The 15099-nt window shown below is 53.0% G+C and overlaps 1 protein-coding gene across 2 annotated transcripts; it reads left to right on the top strand.

Moving 5' to 3' along the window:
- Positions 1-3669: 3669 nt before the first annotated feature.
- Positions 3670-15042, top strand: Ovol1 (ovo like transcriptional repressor 1). 2 transcript variants are annotated; one of them, XM_032891170.1, is made up of 4 exons: positions 3670-4237; positions 10659-10876; positions 12427-12616; positions 12871-15042. In XM_032891170.1, exons 1-4 carry the CDS (start codon positions 4138-4140, stop codon positions 13164-13166), a joined length of 804 nt encoding a protein of 267 aa, XP_032747061.1. In that variant the 5' UTR covers positions 3670-4137; the 3' UTR covers positions 13167-15042. The 2 variants fall into 2 exon arrangements, with proteins under 2 accessions (XP_032747061.1, XP_032747062.1); XM_032891171.1 differs by lacking the exon at positions 3670-4237 and adding an exon at positions 5047-5248 and having other exon boundaries at positions 12871-13648.
- The last annotated feature ends 57 nt before the right edge of the window (positions 15043-15099 follow it).

Raw genomic sequence — 15099 nt, forward strand, 5'->3', positions numbered from 1 at the left:
GTCAAACCTAACCCACAAGAGCATTTTGTTTGACCTATTCTGTGGGCTAGCATATGGCTCAATGGGAAAATGTTTGCTGAGCAAGCACGAGGACCTGGGTTCAGATCCCGACACCCATGTGCACCTGCACTGCGGGATGGAGACAGATAGATCTCTGGAGCTCACGCTCAGCCAGAGTTCTACTCCAATGGAACCCTGTCTTTTTTCTTTCCTTCCTTTCTTTCTCTCTCTCTCTTTCTTCCTTCCTCTTCTTTTTTTTTTCTTTTTTCTTTTGAGGCAGGATCTCACTACATAGGCCAGGTTGTCCTCAAACTCAGAGCTTACCTGCCTCTGCCTCCCAAGAGCTGGAATTAAAGGCGCGTATCACCCCCACCACCCTGCCCCTGACGGAGTGACACTGTCTTTGAAAAAATTAGGTGGAATAGCTGTAGAGATAGCTTGCCAGTCAAAAGCACTTGTTGCTAGCACGTCCAGAGGGCCTGAGGTCAGTTCCCAGCACTCATGGCTGCTCACCCCATCTACAACTCCACTCTCACTGCATTTGAGGCCAACTTCTGGCCCCTCAAAAACCAGGAGTGCATGTGAGACACAGACATGTATGTATACAGGCAAAACACACACATATAAAATAAACAAAAACATAATAACTGTTCGTTTATTCCATACCTGGATCTCTCACTGGAGCCCGCAGCAACAGGTAGACAGACAGCACAGACAGCACAGACCAGGCGTCCTCTCTCCTGGACCTTGCTCTCTTCACTATGACTCTCTGGACCAGCACAGTCACTCAGGTGGTTCACCCATTTGAGTTCCCCCCCTGACTTTCTGGACATTCAAACTGCTCTCCGGTTAAAAAAAAGGGGGGGGGGAGCTGACTTTGTGTCCAGGGGCTCCAACCTCACCATAGACTCTGCTTGGGCACTCACTAGGACCAGCCTGCCATGAAATTGCACACAAAGGAGCTCAAGAAGTACTATGTAAACCTGACACGCCTTTAATCCCTGCACTTGGGAAGCTGAGGCAGGTATATATCTGTGAGTTCAAGGCCAGCCTGGTCTACACAGAGTTCCAGGACAGACAGGGCTGCACAGAGATACCCTGTGGGGAGAGAGAGAGAGAGAGAGAGAGAGAGAGAGAGAGAGAGAGAGAGAGAGAGAGAGAGAGAAATGGGTTTCACAGGGGAAAAGAAAATCAGACAGACTGAAATAAGTAAGCCAAGCTGGGAACACTTTTTTTTTTTTTTTTTTAACAATGTTGTCTTTCCCCACTTTAGCTCCCGAAGGCTGTTCTACTTCTGTCCTTCCAATTTCTCAGGCCTTCTTTCTGACTGATAAGTGTGCTCTTCAAGTGCTCTACCGCTGAGCTAAATCCCAAACCCCTTCTTCTTTTTTTAAGATTTATTTATTTATTATATATAAGTACACTGTAGCTGTCTTCAGACACACCAGAAGAAGGCATCTGATCCCATTACAGATGGTTGAGAGCCACCATGTGGTTGCTGGGAATTGAACTCAGGACCTCTGGAAGAGCAGTCAGTATCTCTTAACCACTGAGCCATCTCGCCAGCCCTGGGAACACCTTTTATCCAAGTACTCTGGAGGCAGAGGCAGGTGGATCTTTGAGTTGAAGGCCACCCTGATCTACAGAGCCAATTTCAGGACAGCCAGGGATACACAGAGGAAACCCTGTCTCAATAAAGGAAGAAAAGAAAAAAAAAAAAAAAAAAAAAACCAAGTTCAGCTGCCTCCCAGACAATCAGTGTTGATACCCCCAGGATTTATTGCTAAAGATAAGCATACAGTAGGTGCTCAACTAATGTTAGTTGCTCAGCAAGGTCCAAGTTCAGAGTGAAAGGAGGATACCAGCAGGAAGTGTGGACTATGACAGACAGCCCTCTGGGGACAGCAAAGGGAAGTGGCAAACCTTAATGGCTCAGAACAAGTGTCCTATCACCTTCCCAGTAGACCTGTGAGGTGGGTGATAGGATTCTCCAGGAATAAAAGACTTAAGACCCTGGGCAAACTCAGTCTACTTCCTGCTCAGTGAGGAGTGTTTCTGCAGGGCTGCCCCGAATTTTACTCTCTCCTCATCCACCCAGGGGAATTCACAAAAATCCTGGGAAAATGTATGGGGTCTCTATAAGTACTCCCACTTTTGAAATGTCCTCTGTAACCGAATGCCTCAGAAACCGTATTAACGATTTCCCCCTCCTTTTAACTATTGCTGTGTATGTGTGTGTGACAGCACGCACCAGTTCCATGGTGTGCCACGGGTCAGAGAGCAAGTTGTGGGATCAGTTTTCTCCCTCTACTCTGTGGGTCCTGGGAGTTGAACTCAGGTCTTCCCACTTGGTGACAAATACCTCCTGAGCCATATCCGACAGCCTTTTTTTTTTTTTTTTTTTGGTTCTTTTTTTCGGAGCTGGGGACCGAACCCAGGGCCTTGCGCTTCCTAGGCAAGCGCTCTACCACTGAGCTAAATCCCCAACCCCCACAGCCTTTCTTTTAATTCTTGTATTTGTTTGAGACAGGAATTCACGATGAAACATAGGCTGGCCTCTAACTCCGTTTTCCTACCTCAGCTTCCCACGTGCTGGGATCACAAGCATGAACCGTATCCACCTGTGACTCCTGACTTTTGAACTGTGTTAATTCATTTATCAAACTAATTTCCTCAACAGTCTGTTCCAGCAAACATTTAACACTGTGTGAGACAGGTGTACTGAAGTCTGGAATCTAAAATATTAGCAGCCTTTAACTGCAGGTCCCATCCCTGCCTTTAATAGGTCAGCCAGTAAAAGAAACCCAGCCACGGCCAAAGTGTCATAGTGAAGTGGCTCACACGAAGGCCACGGAACACTCTCGGGCAGTTCAGTGGGGGTGGGGCGTTGCCCGAACTAGGCTTGCTGAAGAACACAGCAGGGTGAATGGGGAGCTGATTGCTAACTCCAAGCCAGGGAGGACACGGGTTGCAACAGGCAGAAGAGGACCGCATCAGATCTCACTCAGCTAGGGTCCTCATCCTAGAGTCTTCCAGAACCTGAAATCCGGCTGGTTTTGACCAGAAGAGTCTGGGCGAATACGTCCGCCCATATGCCAAGGTGCTAGCCTCGATTAGGTTGGACTTAGGGCAGTTTAAACGCCCTCGCAACCGGAAGGCAGGCTCGAGCTTTGGATTCACAGGCGCATCAGAGCCTCCCGGTCCACGCGCTCCTCTCAACCTCGCGTGCCTTTCCTCAGGAATCGGGTGCCCAGCAAATACCTCTCGACTGAACCAAGAATTGCTCACCCAGGCCTTGGGGATACCTGTCCGCTGGGTTCGGGCCCGGACCGCAGGTTCCCGCTCGGCGGCTTTGTGCCTCTCCCGGCGCCCGGGGGCGCCAGGCTGGGCCCGGGCCTGTTGGGCCAGTTTTGTGCCATCGCCCACAGAGCGTGCGAGCGCCGGTGCAAATAACGTTGCCCTCCCCTCCCTTCCCGTGCCCGCTCCCTCCGAAACTCTAGTTTGCAAACGTGAGCACGCCGGGCAGGGGAGGTACGGGGCGGGCCTGCTGATTCTGGGTGTGGGGACCAGAGCACGCCCCCCAACCCTGCCCCCGTCGGGCCACCCCGCCCGGGCCGCGAGGCCACCTCACCCGCAGCGGAATGGAAACCGGTTCGACAGGTAACAAATAGGTGGGTTGTCACCGTTATTTCCCAACGCATGCGCCATCGCTCTCTCGGCCACTCCAAGCTAATTAGATCAGATCAACACCCCTACCCCACCCCCGCCCGAGCCACCAACACACACCGCCGCGAGCCAATAAAGCTTGAACCCGTCCGTCCAGCTCGCACTTGAAGACTTCGCGAGCAGCCGCGGGGACGCCAGTCTAGCTGAAAGACGCTCGCTTAGCGCTTCTCCGATCCCAGTGCACCTGACTGCACCCGCTCAGCGGACACCGGCGACCTTCGGCGTAGTTGGAAACGCCACGCGCGGTCCCTGGTACGCTCTGTCCTCAGAACGTGGACACGCCTCGGCGACTCTTTCCTTGAACTGTCCCTATTCCGGCGCCTCAACCCCGATCCAGTGGAAGAGAAGGTGGGACGACTACCCGAACTCGACTTACGGGAGCGAACCGCGCCGGGCCAGGAGGAATTGAAGATGCCCCGCGCGTTCCTGGTGAAGAAGCCATGCGTCTCCACGTGCAAGAGAAACTGGAGCGAGCTCCCGGACGAGGAGCGCGGGGAGATCTACGTGCCAGGTGAGGCGCCCCGGGCTCCGGGCCCCGGGAGGGCGGGGCGCACGGACCAGCGGTCGGCGCCGGTCAGTCGCGCGTGGGGACGCAGATTCTCGCCATGGATCGACCCCCGGCGCAGAAGGGGCGCGCGGGTGGGGGAAGGGGATTCCAAACCGAGGCTCTGCCGTTCTCAGGCCCGGGATCTCCTGCCCGCGCCGCGCTACAGGGGACGCAGCGGGGTGTGTCACCGCTCGGGCGACCTCCGGCTCTCGCGTCGTAAATCGAGAAAACCTGGGCTTTCATGAGGCAGGAGAAGAGCACTGGAGCGATGCCACTTTGGAGGGGAGGGCCGGGGAATGGAAAGGAGCGGAGCTGGAGTTTCCGCTGAAACTTGGGCTACGTTGTAAAAGAAAACTTGGAGCTTTAGTCGCCCAATTAACATTGGTGGGGTTGAGATAAGAGGGTCAAGATTCAGGCCCACCTAATTTCCCTGGACTCCTGCCTGACGGTCCAGGAGCTGTTGGGAAATTAAACCTAATGCACCTTGCTTGCCCTTGAGATGATCCCGCCTCGGTTCAGTCTCACAGAGGACACTAAGCAAAAGATGGTTCTGGAGCCGTAAGGTACCTACTCCAGGAAGCCGGTATGCCTAGTTTATTTAGGGAGGACGCCTTGACAGCCTGCACGTCAACTTAGAATTGAGTACCTGGAGTTGTCTCTTCCTCCAGCAGCATCTTCCTCTGAGACCCTAGAAAACTTCTGCCCCTTCTGTCCAAATACAAAACTCCCCTTCCTCTGTCTTGGGGGTGGGGCAGGAGCCTACTGCCCTGTGCCTCCAAGGGGGCGGGGGGGGGGAGCTGGTAATTAACCAACCGACTTTGACCCTTGATCTGTAGGTTCTCTGGCTCCACCCAGGCTTTTAAGAAAGTGGGGAAATGAGGGTGGTGAGTGAGGGGCCCTGTGTGGGTTCTTGCCTCAATTTCCCTCTTGGGCGTAATGGTGTTTTGTGCCAGACCTTCCAGGATCCGGTGGCTGGTAGGATGTTTTACAATTTAACCTTACTTAAGGGTCTGTACGGCAACTCTGAAGGCTTCTTAAACGAGGGAATGGGCCAGGAGGCCCTAGAATTTCCAGTTGTGGAGGAACAGGAGGCAAAAAGGGAAGGGGGCCTCCGAACCTGAGGTGTGGGCTTGGGATTTTGTGATTTGCGCCTGGCTGTATGTGCCGGCCAGTGCTCCACCTCCAGAAGTGCTGGTGAGGGACACAGCCTGCTCCTTGCTCCAGCCTCCTCCCCAGCCTGTGTTTGACTTGCTGCTTAGGTGCTCCTTAGGATCTGATAACTGACCTTGGACTGTGTGAAAGGTGAGCTTGTCTTGAGCCAGGCTCAGAGTGCTGTTGTTTTTGTTTTATTTCACATCCCAGACCAGACGTTGACTTTTACAAAGGACAAAGACATTCTGCTAGTTCAAATCATTAAGACTTCCTTGGGTTCCAGAGATTTTCCCCAGTACAGATCTGAGGGACACGAAGACCAGAGATCTGGTCCCATGGCCTGTCCCATTAGGTAGATAGGAGGCCTCTGGGTGGTCACTACCACCCATGACTGCTGTCCTAAGGAGGAGGCATGCCGGGAGGTGCTTCCCTCCCTCAGGGCTGCCCAGGGTGGGAAATAAAGCTCTTGTAAGAATCCCCCTCATTGCTGAGTCCTGTGGGTAGAAGCTACAGGACTTAATTTTCTTTCTACATGTCAGGTGGGCCCCTGGAGCTACAGTTTTTCCCACAGTTTTGGAAATCAAAAAGGGAATGGACCCGTTCGTTCTATGCTTGGATGCCTCGGATGGCTGGAGTACAGAGGGTGTGTTTTGTCTCCGGGCTGAGCCATTCCACCAGCAGCCAACCATGACCCCAGGAGCTGGCTGGGCACGTTTCTATCACTCCACTTCACAGACTCTTGGAGCATGTTTTGACCAGCTAAGCAGCAACCCCATTTCCAGTGGTAGGGCTGGGAATATGGGAGTATATGAGTTCTGACCTTCCCTCAAGGGCTCTTTGAGACCCTCAAAGCATCATGGAGACCACCTAGAGGGGAAGGTTTACCATATACTGAGAATGCTGGGTTATTGGGTCTGACCTAGAGAGACCCTTCACAATCCCTTCAACTATCCTCCTCACAAGCTTCTAGAATCTTCTCCCAGGGCAATCATTGTCATTCCTTCAGCTTTGCCTAGAGCTGAGAGCTGGTAGCCTGCACCAGAAGGCAGGCGAGTGAGGACATGATTCTATTCTATACCTGAGACAGCGCAGTTTAGGGGTTTGCTTGGCTCCTTTCCACCACCCGCCACCTCTGCTGGTATAGGACTCTATTTGGTTGGGTGTTCTCTGCTGACAGGAAGGATGGTGGATTTTATTTATTTATTTATTTATTTATTTATTTATTTGGATGAAATAGGCCCTTGTAGCTGGGGCGAATACCATTCCCACACTATGGAAGGGAAGGGGTCAGGGACTCGCCTTGCAGCCATTCCTCTAAAGCTGGTCCTTGCTGACTGAAGTCACAGGAAGGACTTAGGGACAGACTAAGCCTGAGCGCTGGAACTCCAGGAGAATTGCAGATGCAGCCCCCCACTTCCACACCTCCCCCCTGGCTAATAAGCCAGCTTGCTGGTGCGTTCTGGCGGCACATGTCCTAAGCTCTGAAGCTAGGCGTGGTGCATACACCTGAAATCACCACACTTGGAAGGCGAAAGCAGGACAGCCTCAGACACACAACAGCCTTGAGGCCAGCCTTGGCTGAGACGCTGTCTCAAACAAACAAACAAACAAACATACAAGCTAAAGCCCAGGCTGAAATGCAGGAGACAGGGTTCCTCCAGATAAGGTGGCCCAGCCTGACACTGCTGCTAGACAATGTAGGAACTTAACCACTTCTTTCACTGTCTGAGACAGAGTCTTACTGTGTGGTCCTGGAACACTTACAGACCAGGCAGTCCTGGAACTCAAAGATCTACTGTCAAGACACGGTTTCTCTGTGTAGTCTTGGCTGTCCTGGTACTCTTTTGTAGACCAGGCTGGCCTTGAACTCAGAGACCTGCCTGCCTCTGACCTCTTGCCAGGCTGAGTGGGACCAGCTGAAAAGTCAGCCATGAGCTGCTGCTTCGTGTAGCGTTGTGGGAAGGCTAAGCTGCTTTCAGGGGCGTCCACCAGCGGCTGAGGACACTGGGCAGTGAAGGGGTCAGCTAGGTTCTCACCTGTCTTAAGACACTGTCACCCAAGCATGGATGTAGTAAGGCAGAAGCTGTCAAACTGTCCTAGGAAAGATGGCGAGAACAGTGTTCCAGGCCTGTGGCGAAGAGGGAGTAGCCGTTGTCAGAGTTCGTACCACTGTTCATTTTCGGCACACAACGTATGACAGGCAGGGGGAGCTTGGCCCGTGCTGGCTGAGAGGCTGAAGGGATGCCACAGGAAGGACAGTTCTCATCCCATCAGAGCCAGCCCCCTTGTTGCCGTGAGAACCAAGAGTTCAGTCTAACTTCAGCATAGGCACTGAATGAAGTGAAGGCAGTTGGGAAAAGGGACAAATCCTGCCTGGAGAATGCTGACATTAAATAGAAGGGCCACGAAAGGCTGAGAGGCGGGACAGCTGGCTGCTGCTGTTCCTTTCAGGTAATTGCTAGCTGCCCTGCAGGTCTGAGGGAGCTGAGCACTGGGGACCCAGCCTCTCCAGATCAGCGCGCAAGGCAGCCTACAACAGACCTACATTTAGAACACAGTTGGTCTATATGGTTGGTCATCTGGGGACCCAAAAGTTCATGCATCTGCACATCAACTTAGCTTGCTCTCCCCAGGAAGCTGGGGATTCAGGCAGGCCTCACAGGCATCCCTACCTTGAGGCCTTTTATGGGCTAAGACTTGCCAGTCACTTGGGCCCGTGGTTGAAAGAAAGCCCTGTGGAGGGAAAGGTGGGAGATGGCCATTGGACAGGCTGCCTTTTCAAATCTGGCCCGCTGCTTCAGGCCAGCTCTGTGACATCTCCCAGGTAAAGGCAACAGGAGAGAACTTCGCAGCCCCTGAGGGAGGAGGAAGAGGGCTAGCTGGGCTGTCCTTGCCACACTCAGTGGCTGTGGGCGGAGGGAGGCGATGAGTAGTAGCTACAGTGGTCACTGCCTTGCCGGAAACATCTAATTAGGAGACAGGAGTGCCAGCAACACCCAACCAGTTTTGCCTCCTGCCATCCAGTGATACTCAGGATAGGCGGATAGCACACGACTGAATCCTCCCTGTGCGTGCAGCCCTGGCAGAGACACGTGTGGGGGTGGCAGGGAGACAGGTTTGGTGGGGTAGGTAAGTTGAGGCAAACATCCCCACCCTGGCAGACTTACTGGTGGCCCTTTGCTCTAGGTAGACACAGCACGGAGTGCTCAGCCAGCCAGCTCTGTCCTCAGCAGCCTTTCCAGGTTTGTGCGGAAGAACAAGGGTAGGCAAGGGCTCCTCCTCTATGGTGGATCCTCGAACTCCTAACTCAGCTTCCGTTCATAGAGCCAAGGAGCCAAGTGTGACACCTCACCTCACAGGCTGTCACTCTACCTTCTGCTCATCCCATATCCAGGGCATGTAGCTGGGCTGCTTTTCAAAAGTCTCACCCATCCGTACCAGCTCGAACGGCAGACTGAGGATGGTAGAGAGTTCCATTTTTCTCAACTTAGGTTGAGAAGTGGAAATTGCCAGCCGGGTGTGATGGTGCATGTCTTTAATCCCAGCGCCTGGGAGGCAGAAGTAGGAAGATCTCTGTGAGTTCAAGACCAGCCTGGTCTACAAAGCAAGTGCAAGTCCAGGACACCCAGGGCTATTAGACAGAGAAATCCTGTCTCAAAAAACAAAACAAAACAAAACAAAACAAAAGTGAAAAGAAAGTGGAAATTGTCCTCTAGCTTTGGACTTTGATCCAGGGTCTGTCAGGTGAGTGGGTATGAGAGCCACCACTGCTACTGCCTACTTCTGTAGCACAGGTATAGGCAGACCCCTCTCTGAAAGCTGGCCTCAAAGCTTGAGCCAAACACCAGTCAACATGGCTCAGAGAGAGGTGGAACGCCAGCTCAGGTGGCAGACCAGGGCCAGGAGCTGGTGAATCAACTCCTGGAATGAGGTGTCTCATTAAGGTCCCCCCTCAGCCCCCGGACAGACGGACGCCAGCGCTAGAAGAACGGGTTCTGGGCGGCAGGCGGGCGCATTCTTCCTCTGTCAGACCTTTGTTGTGTTTTGAGGGGGCGAGAACTGGGCCTCTCCCGAAACTCAAGTACTTTTATGTTTATCTTCCCCCCACAGCCCTGGCGGTCCTCTAGAAGAGGAAGGCAATAGCCTGAGCCTAGGTCCTTACCCCACCCCCACCCCCACTGACACCTCCGGCTTGGAATAGAGTATTCTGAAATCTCAAGTCTATCCCAGTTGGACTCATTCATCCTTTTTGTACTGGGCCCCTCTTGACTTTTCCTTTTGAAACTAGGAGACTTCCTAATTTTTATGCTTTTAAAGCACAGAGATTGGGTTGTACTGGCTAATTGGAAAATTAGACTTGCCTGAGCTCTGTTGGCCTTGAGACGTATTGCCTGTGTTTCTTTGTCTGTCCTATAAGATTGAAACTCAGGGTCCCAGCCCAGCCTTGCAGTCCCGGCCCGTTTAGTTCAAGGTGTTTGAGAGGGGAGCGGCCTTGTCAAAGGGCTGCCAGGTATCGGTGATGCCACGGCACTGCCGGAGGGCGCCTAGCCTGACTGCCACAGTGAGCGGTCCCGTAGTGGGGGAGGGTTGTGTAAGAGCTGGGCACGGTGCCCAGAGACTGTTACGAGCATCCACCTGCTGCTCCCTGACCTCCTCCCTCTCCACCCACCTGGCCTGTTTGCTGACAGAGTTGTGCCCAGCCTGAGCCAAGGAGTCCTGGTGGGCTACAGTACAGTGGCATGACTGGCCAGGTCAGGGAAGGAAAGGCTGAGACCACCCAACCAAAAGGTCTGCCTTATAGAAGAGGTCCAGAGTGCCAAGGACCCTTCAAGGACTAGAATGAGCCTGAAGGAGCGTCCCCTGGCCAGGGCCTCCAATGGTGCCCTTTGTCCCTAGAGTAAGGACATGCTGGAATCCAGAGCGACTGGCCCAGGTGGGGCAGGCGGACACTTCGCCACATAACAATTGGCAGGGCAACTCAGTCCTCCCAGTTCCGCTAAGACAAGTTACTCAGGGGGCAGTGACTCTTGGCTGGCGTCACCTGTAATTACCTTAATGGGGCAGGAGGGAGGTGCCACATCTGATGGCCTAGGGGCCCGCCCTGCTCCGCCACATGCCTGCAACTGGAGGAAGGGAGGCAGAAATGCCAGGTTTTCCTTGCTTGGGAATCTTCCTGGATCCCTGATAGGCCTTTTCTCCACCCACCCTCACCCAGCTGTTCTTCTCCCTCCAGTCAGCCTCGGCTTCTGCCCACCGCAGCCCTACCGCGAACCAGAGGCATCAGTGGCCGAGCCGCCTTCTTGCCCCCTGGCTTTGGACATGAGCCTTCGAGACTCCAGCTATGGTGTGGCCTCAGGACCCTGCGCGGTGGCTCAGCTGCCCCCTGAGGATGTGAACCATCTGACGGACCCCCAGAGCAGAGACCAGGGCTTCCTACGAACCAAGATGAAGGTAACAACTTTCATTCCTTCTTGAGGTCCAAGGGGGATGTGCAGAGACCTGTGTCTAACCCACGGATATGACACGGGAGGGACAGAGCTGAGCCCTGGATTTTGACTTTTGCAGAGACTCACTTAGCTGCAGCCCAGGGTAGAAAGAAGGAGATATGAAATGACAGCATGTAGCCCTTCAGAGTCTAGATCAGCAACTGATCAAGCCTCATTTCTGGCCACGAAAGAGAGGCGGGCCAAAGAAGAGCCACCTCTTTCCATGAGGTCCCAAGGTGAAGGGCTAGAGCCAGGCCCAGCTGCATCCTGCAGAATCCTATGTGGGCTGCATGGAGCAAGAGGTCTGAATCAGTGGGGTAATTAGCATTCCTTAAAGCATGTGGCAGTGACCAGGCAGTGCATAGGGCAGGAGCAACCCCTACCCTACCCTCAGCCATGCTCAGTACCACCGCATGAGACAGTTCAGATGGCCTGGTGTGGAGGAGAGGAAGCAGCTGCATGGCTGGGTCAACACTACCAAAAGCTCTAGGGCCATCCCTCATGACAAAAGGCTAGATATAGCTGGAAGGAGGGTGCTGTCCCTTCCCTTCATACCTGCAAAGAACAGGGGTGAATGATGGGGGTTGTGGGAAGGAACAGACTTAGATAATAGATGACTAGGGGCTATGATTGGTCACAGCCACTAGGGCTCTTGTAGCTTTTTTTTTTTTTTTTTGGTTCTTTTTTCGGAGCTGGGGACCGAACCCAGGGCCTTGCGCTTCCTAGGCAAGCGCTCTACCACTGAGCTAAATCCCAACCCCTCTTGTAGCCTTTTAAGCTGCACCCATCCTCTCTGCCAGCCCTTTCTGTGCCCCTCAGACCTCTACAGTTATGGAAAACAACACAGGCAGCAGAGACAGAAGACTGGGTCCTGTTCCAAAGGATCTTAACTGGCAAGAGACAGGAAATTCCCTAAAATGTCAAAAGCAGGCTTAGAGGGAAGGGCGCCCAAAGGAAGTGTGGTGTGACAGGTGCCCAGGATCTCAGGTGACTGGCTGGTGGCAGGCCCCTGACAGGGACCAGGCCATCACTGGATGTGAACAGTTAAGGAAAAGGCCCGGCCACTTGGCCATACCTTTATGGTCACACCTAGAATGCTGCAGCAGCCACTCCAAACAGCACTAGGGAATGTCACCAGGGTTGCATCACTTGACCCAGACAAAGAGGAGGGCGGTAGATATGGAGTAACACCTGCAACGGGCAAGGCATCGTGACGTTAGTCTTCCCACCACTGCATGAACTTGAAATTTTCCATAATTAAAAAAAAAATCAACCAGGCATGATGGTGTATACTCCTGTAACCTAGCACTTGGGAGGTAAAGGCAGGAGGATCAAAAGTTCAGGATGACAGCCTCGAAAAGGGGTTTTGGGAACCCACTAGGAAGTTGGACCAATAACCCGGGGTCCTCCGCAGCTCCTCCTGGCTATGACCTCTGGATGCTGGCCCTGCTTTTCTCTAGAGTGTTGTGGTCCCGATTTCTAGATCTATGTCACAAATAATGTCTTCACTCACAGGTGACCTTGGGGGACAGTCCAAATGGAGACCTTTTTACCTGTCACATCTGCCAGAAGTCCTTCACCTACCAGCGCATGCTGAACCGACACATGAAGTGTCACAATGACGTCAAGAGGCATCTCTGCACTTACTGTGGGAAGGGTTTCAATGACACCTTTGACCTCAAGAGACATGTCCGAACCCACACTGGTAAGTAAAGTCTGTGGCCAGAGGGATGCCTCAGACCCCCCTGGGACCTGAAGGCACACCCTGGAGCTTAGGGCAGAGTCCTGAATTCATAGGCAAAGACTCCTTGATTCCAGAGTCACTCAGGAAATTGTCATTTAGCCGGTTTAGCCTTGGTCACTTTGCCAGTCAAGTGTCCTGACCTCTCTGTGTGTGGATGCTTCAGACAGGCTCCATAATCTCTATCAGGTCCTGACGCTGACCCCTGTTGTCCACAGGTGTGAGGCCCTACAAGTGCAGTCTGTGTGACAAGGCCTTCACCCAGCGCTGCTCTCTGGAGTCTCACCTCAAGAAGATCCATGGTGTGCAGCAGAAGTATGCGTATAAGGAGCGCCGGGCCAAGCTGTATGTGTGTGAGGAGTGTGGCTGCACTTCTGAGAGTCAGGAGGGCCATGTCCTGCACCTCAAGGAACACCACCCTGACAGCCCACTGCTGCGCAAGACCTCCAAGAAGGTGGCTGTGGCTCTGCAGAACACTGTCACATCCCTGCTGCAAGGCAGCCCCCATCTCTGAGCAACGCAGGCTCTGGAAGGACCAGGTTCACTTCCTGCTGCTCAGCCATTCGCCTTCCTGCAACCTCTTGCTAGAACACCAGTGATCGGGACCAGAGCTCCACCGCCTCACTCCAGGCACACTCGCACAATTAGGCACTGACTTCCGCTCGGTTTGGGAAGTCTGTCTTTTGGGCAGAGCCCACTCTGAGCTTGGGACCGTGGGTGCCTGTGTCCAGGCAGGGGTGAGGCCGAGAAAGTAAAAAGAGCTGTGGATAGACACAGGCCGTTTCACTGCAGCAGGACTTTGCAGATGTGCTGAGAGGGGATCCCGAGGACAAGATGGACGACGGATGCCCATGGAGAGCAGAATTGAGACACCAGCAAAGAGCACCTGGCAAACAACTGCAGTGGTGGTGCTGGCTGCAGCCCTCGTGCCCGCAGGGCTAGCTCTCAGGGTTCCAGGGGCTCTCTCCCCTTCATCAGAGGCCCACCTGTGAACAGCCGTGCACATGTGTGTGTGTGTGTGTGTGCGTGTGTCACACTGCTCTCTGTGATCTCTTCACGTGTGCGTGTGCACTCCTGGTCTTCCCACATATCACCTCATTCGTAAGAAGCCAACACAAGGTGCCAAGGAGGTTTTATTTCCTTTTTTTTTTTTAAAGATGACAAATGTACAGATATTAATATATTTTTGGTGCCCACAGTAAGACTGTTTAGTAAGATTAAAAGGGGGAGGAGCTGGCTTTTTCTCCACTCCCATTGGTTCTATTTATCCTGGACATTTCAAACCTCCTCTGTGCCTTGGTTCTGGGGTGGTTATTCAGACCCACCCTGTTCTCTGAGATGTTTCATTAAAGACCTTCCTCCTGCTTCGCCCAGAAGATGGACTGTCCCTCCTGTCCTCTCCTGGACAGAGCCTCGCCTCTTTCCTCCCTCCCTGGCTCCACGTCCTTCTCAGGGCCCCAGTTTTCCTGCTAAGCCTGATGAGCCCTGACTGGGTGTGGCCCAAGGCTGAGGGTGGGTCCTACGGATGCTCTTCAAGTAGATGGGATGGCGATTTGACACCACGTCCAAGTCCACATCTGAGGTTCTAAGGTAAGGGCAAGAACAGGCTGGGAGTCTAGGTTTATTTCTTCGCTAAGTCAAAAATTCTTGAGTAGCAGCAAAATTTGAGACAGAATAATAATCCACATACCAGAGACTTTGAGAGGGAGCGTGTAGGCGGCTAATAAAGCTGCTCTCTTGTCTTTCTTCTGTTTCCCAAATGCCTTTGGGCCGAGTGGCTCCCCTGAGGAAGTAGGTCTTTGTCCACTGGGGTGTCTGGGTATCCTGCTGAGACCAAACAAGGGTGTGGGTCAAAGGGTGTGTGTCTCACGCACCCAAGGAGTTATAGCCGACCTGCAGGGATTAAGAGACGCAGACCCGGAACATGGCGGGCTGGGAAGCCCTTGAATGCCCAACAGTCCGACCTCCCTGCCTTATGTGTGTAGCACACAGATGACGCAGGATCTGACCCCAGCACGGGCTCTCAAGAGAACGAAGTCAAAGAAGTCTTCCTAGGCTATCTCTGAACTCCGTACGGACTGATCTGAAGACTTGTTTCATCTTTCCTCAGCGTGTCTGGGCTACCGCACTCTTAAGTTCTCGAATGTAAAAGTCACCACGACTGGAAGCACTGTGTTTACATCTCTGTGTCTGTAAGCTCATTGCCAATCTGGGGCTATCATAAGCTTTGTGTTGTCTGTCTTGTTTTATAAGCTCCTAGCCAGCCAGTAAAGTGAGAGAACTAATATTTTCTGTACTTCTGGGTTTTTGTTGTTTGTGTTTTCCCCTTGGACCTTTTTTCTTCATGCAAAGAAATTCATTAAAACAACTGCTGTTTCTTGCCAAACCTTTTCCCTTCTCAGCTGCCTGGGTTTATGTCGAGACAAGACCCTGATCTAAGCTGGGCA

This window comes from Rattus rattus, chromosome 2, assembly GCF_011064425.1.
Source record: "Rattus rattus isolate New Zealand chromosome 2, Rrattus_CSIRO_v1, whole genome shotgun sequence".
NCBI classification, from domain to species: domain Eukaryota; kingdom Metazoa; phylum Chordata; class Mammalia; order Rodentia; family Muridae; genus Rattus; species Rattus rattus.